Raw genomic sequence first — 8,797 nt, forward strand, 5'->3', positions numbered from 1 at the left:
GCTCCTCGCAGTTTTAAACATGATTCACTGGAAATGGGAGCCAGGGCTATTAGGGGCTGCACAGCCATACCAGCACTGCCCTGCCTACACTAACTTCAGCTCAACTGAGAAGCTCAACTAAGCACCTGTTTCCTCTCCCTTTCCTTTAATCCTCCCAGTTTTTAACAAAGATGCAACAGGAAAGATAACATCCTCACCTGGTCCCATTAAACAAATCCTCTGCAAGGAAAGCAAGAGACAACCCAGTGATTTAATCTAGGCTTTGAACCTGCCTCCCTGTCTTTCAGCCCCATTCAGTGAAGGCAGATTACACCATAATTGTACCTCATCCAGAAGCTCAGCTGGCCCAAGATTGTTTCTTGGGAAAGCTAAAAAAAAAAAAAAAAAAAAAAAAAAAAAAAAAAAAAAATTTAAGTTCCCAGAGAACTAAAATAGGATGTATTTAACCAGGCAGGAACCTCAGAGATAACTAGGGCACACTCCACTCCCTCCTCCAGTCTCTCACTCCTCCCAGCCTGCTGCCACATCTATCTCACCTCTGCAGAAACGTACCTCCACCTCCACCCTACAGTACCAGGGGCCAAAAACTGACACAAGACAGCGAAGATGCAAAAACTCACAGCTGGTGAGTGGGCTATGCCCTCCCCTTTCAGGCACCTTAGCCTCCTATGCCTCTGCCATTGCTGCAGTAGGAAAAAAGTTAATCATTTGCAGTTCAAGGCAACATCCCTGGTCAGGCACAGTCAGCAGCGACAGCCAGGGCTGTGAAGGCATTTGTGTTCCTTTATTCAATCCAAACTGCCACAGGGTTGGACAGGTAGAAAGCGCAAGGAACCTTTTACTGTTGCATCTCAGAAAGAACCAGAGAAGCAACGGCCGTTTGCTCCAGGTCTGTCAAACAGATGCATTTCGTAACAAGGAATACAGCAGGAACAGTATTTTATAAACACTCAGGTCTCAAGCAGAGGTGCGCCTGGTTTGCAGGAAGTCCAGGGCTAGGCCATTCCAACAGCTCTCTCCAGGAGGTCAAATACAGAAACCCCTCAAATCCTGCAACTCGACAGAGCTCCAGTTAACATTGTATTTGACAGCTGTTGAAGGGACAAAGGAGCCAGTACCACAGCCAGGCTGTGTTAGAAAACCTAGTCATTTCACCCTCTCCCCACGTTCCCAGTACCTAGGCTCAGAGAGTGCCGGTGTTAAGACTCCTGCTCCCTCCAGTCATCCTCCTACCTTGATCTTGGAGCCATACCAGAACTGAGGACAAACTCGAGTATTCTTGTCTGACAAAGAAGTTCAGGCAGCACTCAGTTTGAATAGCACATATTCCGTTCTGGGATTTTATTATTATTTCTTTTTTTTTTCCAGAGATAAGTCTGTGCAATCATGAAAGATGAAGGTGGTTCATTCCATTATGACATTTCTTGGACTTTGCCTTATTGACCTCAGCCTTCTCTTGCACTCCAGAGCCACAGGCAAACTGTGAAATCTGTCTGGAAACAGTCCAGCTGTAGCACACTAGCACCAGGCTATGCTACTGAAAGTACCAAATCCCTGGCGCACTCTCTCCTGTGAGTCACCTTAAGAAACACATCAGACCAAAAGACATTACCTAGAATGGGTTTAAATGAGTTTTATTTTAGACAACCTACATGATAGATGTTTTTTTTGTTTTTCAAAACAATGCCTCCACTCCAAATCAGGGTCAAAATAAGTGAATAAAGCTCAAGATGACATCAGTCCAGTTGTTAGACATTGCCGATTCCTGGTGGTGTGCCGATGAAGAAGAAACAGCAGCCAGCTATGAAGACAAGTGATCCAAAACCATACTGTTTGATTTGTTACTGAAACAAGAGTAGCAAGTGTTAGCTCAAGGGTCACCACAGTCACAGTAAATTCCTACAACTTATTTGTGTTTTCCCTAATTCAATCTGGGCTGCCACAGTCAGGCAGGCAGAAAGCGCAAGGAAATTGGTTTTGCATCTTAGTGCAAACCAGAGAGCAACAGGAAAAGTGCCCATGGTCTATCAGAGGATGCTGATCACTTTTACAATCATACAGAGCACCTGGCACCAATCAGCTGCTGAGCAAGCTGGACAGAATACTCATTCATACCCTTTCCTAAACAAGTACCAAAGCATACAATGTACTCTCTTAAAACTGGAATATCCTGTCAATATTCTTTTACTCTATCTTGAAGCAGATGTAGGTTACCCAAATTGCACATCCAAAAGGTGTGCCCCGTAGAAAAGATGCACACAAGCTCCTGCTCCCAAGGAGGTGCCTTCTAGGTCTGGCCTGTTCTAGGGCCCAGGACAAACATCACCATTCCATCAGGTTGCGGGAGGTGCCAGGTCTGTTTTGGCCAATAAAAGCATTCCTTAGTTTGCCTACTGCTCCACACTACAAGCTGGCTCATCTTTACATGATTTGCATACCAGAAAGTTTTTAAGAGGCTTTACAGATAAATTTAGCTGGCTATTAACAGACTTCATAAGTCCACAATGACTGGGCAAAGCAACGGGTGATCCCACACTGCACTTAATTCCACAGTTCTCCAAATAAGCAAAAGAACACAAGTGTTGGGAGCCAAATATTGTTTTGTTGCAACCACATTCCAATATAGAGTAGTTAAAGTAGACCACAGGAGCTGTCTTGAGCTCAGGTAGTTGGAGATTCCAGAGAGAATAAGGTTAAATACTTGATCAAGTATTACTGTGTTCCAAAATTTAGGGCAACATTTAAACTGACAGTTCTTGCATAAAAAAATAAGGGCATCAGATTAAGGAACGTGACCAAGCAAAGCAGTGCACAATTAAACCCCATCAGAGGGATCTGAACTACAAGTGCTTCATATCAGAGCACACTGTCTTTCATCTAATAGTTTAAAACCATTCCCAATTACACACATCTTGCCAAGGCAATTCCTTCTGCATTCCTTAGCCATTAAGTCACCATGAATCACTCCTGTGACACTACATCCCGTTTAGTACAAGCTAATAGCATTCAAGGGAAGTTTCAGGCACTTTGCATATGAAGCACCAAATAGGCTGGTACACAGACTTCTAAGTTTTTAAACTCATGGCTACTGTTCAACTTACACAGGGATAAGAGAGAACAAGTGCTGCACTGAAGGAGCTCATCATGTAGTTAGGCACATTCACCCAATTCAGGGCAGTACTTACACACTTCTCGATTTCTAAGCCGTCCTTAAAGAAAATCATATATGGGGTTACACCATCCTCACGGAAGTCCAGGAGAGCCACCATACCATCTGGATTCATGTTCTCTCCTACAAAGAACTTCAAAGCAATGTGTTACTGAGACATTTAATCAGGTATTACCAGGAGAAAATGCATTTTTATACAAGAACAGTACAAAGTCACTAAGTTCAGGTTAAAAGTCTCCCTGACCAGCTGCAGGGATTTTGCTCTCCACAGCTTGCCCATTTTAGTACCACAGGAGGGAAAGGATGCTATCCAAAGGAACAGGCTTGAGAGGTGAGCTCATAGGAACCTCATCAAGTTCAACAATGCCAAGTGCAAGGTCGTACATCTGGATCAGGGCAATCCTGAGCACAAACACAGGCTGGGCAGAGAATGGTATGACAGAAGCTCTGAGGAGAAAGATCTGGGGTACTGCTGACAGAAAGCTCAACATGATCCAGCAATATGCACTCACAGCCCAGGAATTCAACTATCCTGGGCTGCACCAAAAGGAGCACGGCTAGCAGGTTGAGGGAGGTGATTCTGTCCCTCTGCTCTGGTGAGACCCCACCTGGAGTGCTGCATCCAGCTCTGGAGCTGGGATCCCAAGGTAAGAAGGATGTGGACTTGTTGGAGCAAGTCCAGGATGGCCAAACGATGAAGGCTGGAGCACCACTCCTGTGAAGACAGGCTAACAGAACTGGGGTTGTTCAGCCTGGATAAGAGAATGTTCCAGGCAGACTTCAAAGCAGCATTCCAGTACCTAAAGGGGGCTACAGAAAGTCTGGAGAGGGACTTTTTACAAAGCCACATTGCAATAGGACAAGGGAGAGTGGCTTGAAAGAGGGCAAATTTAGATTATATATTACGAAGAAATTCTTAAGTAAAAGGTGGGAGGCATAGACCCAGGTTGTCCAGAGAAGCTGTGGATGCCCCGTCCCTGGAAATGTTCAAGGGCAGGTTGGATGGGGTTATGAGCAACCTAGTCTAGGGAAAGGTGTCCCTGCCCATGGCATGGGGATTGGAATTAGATGATCCTTTCCAAATCAAACCATTCTGTGATTCTATAATTTTACCACACTGCTATGAACAGTGTAAGACTCAGCAAGGGCCAAAGTGATCCACACTTCAAGTCTTAACTCCACAGTCCCTAAACCACAATAACAACTACAAGCTAACTACAAGCATTATGAGCTGAAATGAGATCCCCAAACACCTAACACCCTTTTGCTGTTTCTTCTCCCTAAGTCTCAGAGAAGAGCAAGTTAGACATCCTCACAACAGGAGCACTCAAAATCCTCAACAAGCCAGTTCAGTAGGTGAATCAGCTTGTAACACTGCAATACTACGGTAAGGAGACAAGTTACCTGGTAGTTTTTGAAGTTGGCAAGGATGTGTTTGATTTGTTCTGCAGCCCCTGTCATGAAAGGCTTTACTCTCTCTGGCTTGTGTTCCTCAAGTCTGGCTTTGATTCTGGAGGGGGGAAAAAAATATCAAAACTCTGAAAACATATTCTAGTTTAACTTCATTGTGTAAAGCCACATCATAGCAGAAACAGTTACTATCAAACTTTAATTTTGCTTTCCCCCCACTCCCTTTCAAAGCTCCCAAATTTAAATTTAATTTTGCTAGTGAAATAGCAGAACAGTGCCTGCCACTCGTATCAGGGTCATTTTACTTCTAGGCTAGTCGTAGACAAAAATCAGCAAGTCATTTCCACAGCACCAAGAACACTTTCTATCAGTGTCACAAAAAGTTTTCACCTTTAGTAGCAATCCACTGAACAGAAAGTACATCTTGAATTAGCAAAAAGTCCCATTCACACACATTTGTTAGATATTTGCCAATTTAGAAAAGCTTCAGAAAGCTTTTCTTTACCACCTCACTCCCATCCACAGGAAGGTTTGTCATAAAAAAAATACAGAAGAAAACAGCAAGGTTACAAACTAGATCTAAAGCATGTGATCAGGTCCTCTACCTCAGCCAAGATAAACCCAGATATTCCAGCATCAATCTCTGGAGCTCCAGTTCTGCCAAGTATTCAGACATTGCTGAAGTTTACAGCCAGTTTCACACCTGTATCAGAACTAACACCTACTAGGAATATGTCCAATGCTGTTTTTAAAATCTCAACCATGCAAAAACTCTGTAATCCCATTCAAAGGAAAAGCCTACCAACACTTACGCTTTCATGTAATCCTTGATGTACTTCTTGTAGGATTCTTTTGTGAAGCTGGTCTCCTGAAGGTGGTGGTTAATTACTATATCAACACCAGTTATGACCGTGGCTTCTGTTCCATCTCCCTCTGGACCTTCAGCAGAGGCATTGCCACCAATTAGAGAGTCATCAATTTGACCCTCTGTCCTGGTGACCATCTGGATTTAGAGACATCAAAAAACTTAACGGCTCTGCAAAAAACCTTAATGCTACCACTCTTACACACCTATGACTTGAGAGCAGGACATGACTCCAGAGCCACAGATCAGTGCAAGGAACCTGACTGCAGCCTAAGCACTAATCTCCCAGAGAAGGGGGAACAGGTCCAAATTGAAAGACAGGTTTAGATTAGACACTAGGAAGAAATTCTTTACTGTGAGGGTGGTAAGGCACTGACACAGGTTGCCCACAGAAGCTGTGAATGCCCCACCCCCAGAAGTGTTCAAGGCCAGGTTGGATGGCGCTTTCAGCAACCTGGTCTAGCAAAAGGCATCCCTGCCCATGGTAGGGGGGTGTAACTAGATGATCTTTAAGGTCCTTTCCAACCCAATCCATTCTATGATTTTGTGGCTGCCATGCCAGACGCCTCTCCTGGTGCCTGACCCAGGCTCCATTACACTCCAGCCTGGTTGACCCGGGCTCTCTCAGGCACCACCCGGGGTAGCAGCCAGCCCTGCCCCGGCACAGGCACCGGGCCGTGGTGGGTCACCCCTCCCTCGGGCCCCTCGCAGGGACGCCATCCCCGCTCCCCACCGGCCAAGAGTCACCGCAGCATCCCTGCCCCGCTCCCTCCCTCCCTCGGGGCGGGCGGGCACTCACCTTCCCCTCCACTTCCAGGCACAGGCCGTCCGCCACCTCCCGGATCTTGTAGATGTCCGAGAACATCTCGTCCTCTGCGGGGACACGCATACACGCATACACAGGGTCAGCCCCTGCCTGCCCGCACCCCCGCCCGGCCCGCTCCGGCCCCCGCGCCCCCCCCGCCTGGCCCCGCATCGCACATGCGCGGCGGCACCGCCAGGCCCGGCGCCCGGGCCCGGCCCGCTCTCCCCCCCACCCCGCGCACCCGCCCGACCGCCGCTCCCGGCCGCGCCGCGCCCCTCTAGCCCCCCCCCCGCGCCCTTACGGCTGATGCAGTCCCGGTAGATGATCATGGCGGCGGCGGGGGGGCGGCGGGGGCGCGGGGTCTCAGCGCAGCGACCCGGGCGCGGGGCGGGAGCGGGGCGGAAAAGGCCGAGTCAGCGCCTGCCGGGGCTCATATAGCGGGCACGGCCCCGCGCGTCACCGCGCACGCGCACTGCGCATGGCCCCGCCCCGCTGCGGGGGGCGCCCCCGCGCGGCCGCTCCCGGGACCGCCCTGGGAGGGGGACACGGCCTCGGACGCTCCCGCAGCGCCGGCTGGGAGAACCGCGGCATCCACCTCGCCTGCTCCTCCGCAGCGCCTCCGCTCCACAGGGGAGGCTGGTGTGGGATTCCCCACCTCTGCTTCGGTGCCGCCCAGGGGACCTCCGAATCCTTTGCCGCGTATTGCGGTGGTGGAGCAGGTGAGGACCCTTCCAAAAAGGGCTGCCGTGCCTGGCAGGGTGTGCCAAGGAGGGCAGGGAGCTCTGTGAGACCTCATCTCAAAAAATCATAGAATTACAGAATATGCTAAGTTGGAAGGGACCCATCAGGATCATCGGAGTCCAACCCTTAGCCCCGCACAGGACCATCCCCAAGAATCCCACCATGTGCCTGTGAGCATCGTCTAAATGCTTGTTGAACTCTCAGGCTTGATGCTGTGACCCCTTCCCTGAGGAGCCTGTTCCAGTGCCCAACTACCCTCTGGGTGAAGAACCCTTTTTCTAATATCCAACCTAAACCTCCCCTGACACAACTTCAGGCCATCCCCTCGGGTCCTGTCACTGGTCACCACAGAGAAGAGATCAGTACCTGCCCCTCCTCTCCCCCTCGTGAGGAAGTTGTAGACTGCAATGAGGTCTCCCCTCACTCTTCTCCAGGCTGAACAGACCAAGTGACCTCAGCCGCTCCTCATACGGTTTCCCCTCAAGGCCCTTCACCATCCTAATTGCCCTCATTTGGACCCTCTCTAACAGCCTAATATCTTTCTTACATTGCGGTGCCCAAAACTGCACATAATATTAAAGGTGAGACTGCCCCAATGCAGAGTAGAGTGGGACAATCCCCTCCCTTGACCGGCTGGTGATGCTTTGCCTGATGTCCCCCAGGACATGGTTGACCCTCCTGGCTGCCAGGGCACTGCTGACTCATATTCAACTTGCAAAATGGGAAAGGGGGTTTCATCCTTCCCAAGTCAGAAGGGGTCAGGGCTGGCAGGGACCTCTGAAGAGCAGCCAGTCCTGCCCCATGCCAGAGCAGGGCTGGTGCCTCTCCCTCATCACCTGTCCTTGCATTTCATGGGTTTCAACACCAATTTTCCTCTTTCTTCTAATCTTTTAACCTCTCGGTAACACTTTTCTTTTTGTCTAGCTTCTTGTGATGTTTCTGGGATGTCTCATCCCTGGCCCATTTCTCATTACACAGTCACTGAGCTGGGCTGATCACATTTACATTTTCTTTTTTTCCAGTTGGTGCAAAATGGAAGCAGCTTTTGGGCATATCTATGCATTCACTTTTTCCTCAATTTTTTTTCCAGGGAGAGAATTACTCTCTTTTCTTTCTGTGGTATTATAAAACATCTTTGCATCCCCATATTCCAAACCAGTTTCCCATTTAACATAGGCATGCTCATAAATACTGTAAGGTAAAACAAGAATGCCAAGGCAGTGGAAGGATTAAAAAAAGGTTTATTTCAGATGCAAGGACCACTTCTTAACGATGTTGCACATACCGGGCCCCTAGGGAAAAAGGCAATGCCCCGCCTTCTCCAAGGCTTTTTGTATCTTTTCTCTCTCCTCCCCCACCCTCTCTGGCCCGAGGAGGCCTTGTACATGCCTGCAAACATGTTATCTCTCTGCATACCAGGGAGAGAGAAAGATTGATCACAGCTTATTCCTGCAACTTTCTCTGAAATGCAGAAGGAAGGAAAAAACCCCACATCTAACCCATTTGAGAAGGCATTTTACAGTCTTCCTAAGCGAAATCAAGTTCTAGCTTTCCATCACAAATTCTTCTGAAATTGTACCTATCCCTACACATTGACTTTCCAAGGAGAAGTGCTCCCAGTCTTTCCCAGACACCCTGGGGAAGTACTGCTGCCCGTGTCCCACCAGAGCCCGGGTGTCACCTCCATGGGCAGCCTGGCAGGTGTGTGCATGTGTGTGTGTGTGTCTGCTGTCCTGGCCGCCTCCAGCTGCTGCCTCCTCATCGTGATCTCCATCATCTGGACAGACTGCCACAATGTGAGCCCTGC

General features: G+C 48.8%; 1 protein-coding gene and 2 non-coding genes across 3 annotated transcripts; all 3 read right to left on the minus strand.

The window, feature by feature from the left end:
* Nucleotides 1–772: 772 nt before the first annotated feature.
* LOC113963807 lies at nucleotides 773–908 on the minus strand. Its single transcript, XR_003532966.1, has one exon. It is a non-coding gene; the product is annotated as a small nucleolar RNA SNORA31 (small nucleolar RNA).
* A 446-nt stretch (nucleotides 909–1,354) lies between these two features.
* TPT1 (tumor protein, translationally-controlled 1) lies at nucleotides 1,355–6,723 on the minus strand. The gene is made up of 6 exons (XM_027674335.1): nucleotides 6,551–6,723; nucleotides 6,244–6,317; nucleotides 5,392–5,582; nucleotides 4,574–4,679; nucleotides 3,186–3,302; nucleotides 1,355–1,844 (listed from the first exon to the last, which is right to left on the minus strand). The coding sequence occupies exons 1-6, from the start codon at nucleotides 6,576–6,578 to the stop codon at nucleotides 1,842–1,844; spliced, it is 519 nt and encodes a 172-aa protein (XP_027530136.1). The 5' UTR covers nucleotides 6,579–6,723; the 3' UTR covers nucleotides 1,355–1,841.
* On the minus strand, nucleotides 1,911–2,040 carry LOC113963813. Its single transcript, XR_003532971.1, has one exon. It is a non-coding gene; the product is annotated as a small nucleolar RNA SNORA31 (small nucleolar RNA).
* Nucleotides 6,724–8,797: the final 2,074 nt, after the last annotated feature.

This window comes from Neopelma chrysocephalum, unplaced genomic scaffold, assembly GCF_003984885.1.
Source record: "Neopelma chrysocephalum unplaced genomic scaffold, ASM398488v2 Primary Assembly neopelma1_25, whole genome shotgun sequence".
Classification (NCBI taxonomy): domain Eukaryota; kingdom Metazoa; phylum Chordata; class Aves; order Passeriformes; family Pipridae; genus Neopelma; species Neopelma chrysocephalum.

Bases quoted from the DNA above. Each gene is read 5' to 3' on its own strand.
- TPT1 (XM_027674335.1), bottom strand. From the start codon at position 6,578: ATGATCATCTACCGGGACTGCATCAGCC. The intron at 5,583-6,243 runs GTGAGTGCCCGC...CTCTAAATCCAG, and splicing joins GCCTGGAAGTGGAGGGGAAG to ATGGTCACCAGGACAGAGGG. The intron at 4,680-5,391 runs GTAAGTGTTGGT...TCCCCCCTCCAG, and splicing joins ATCAAGGATTACATGAAAGC to AATCAAAGCCAGACTTGAGG.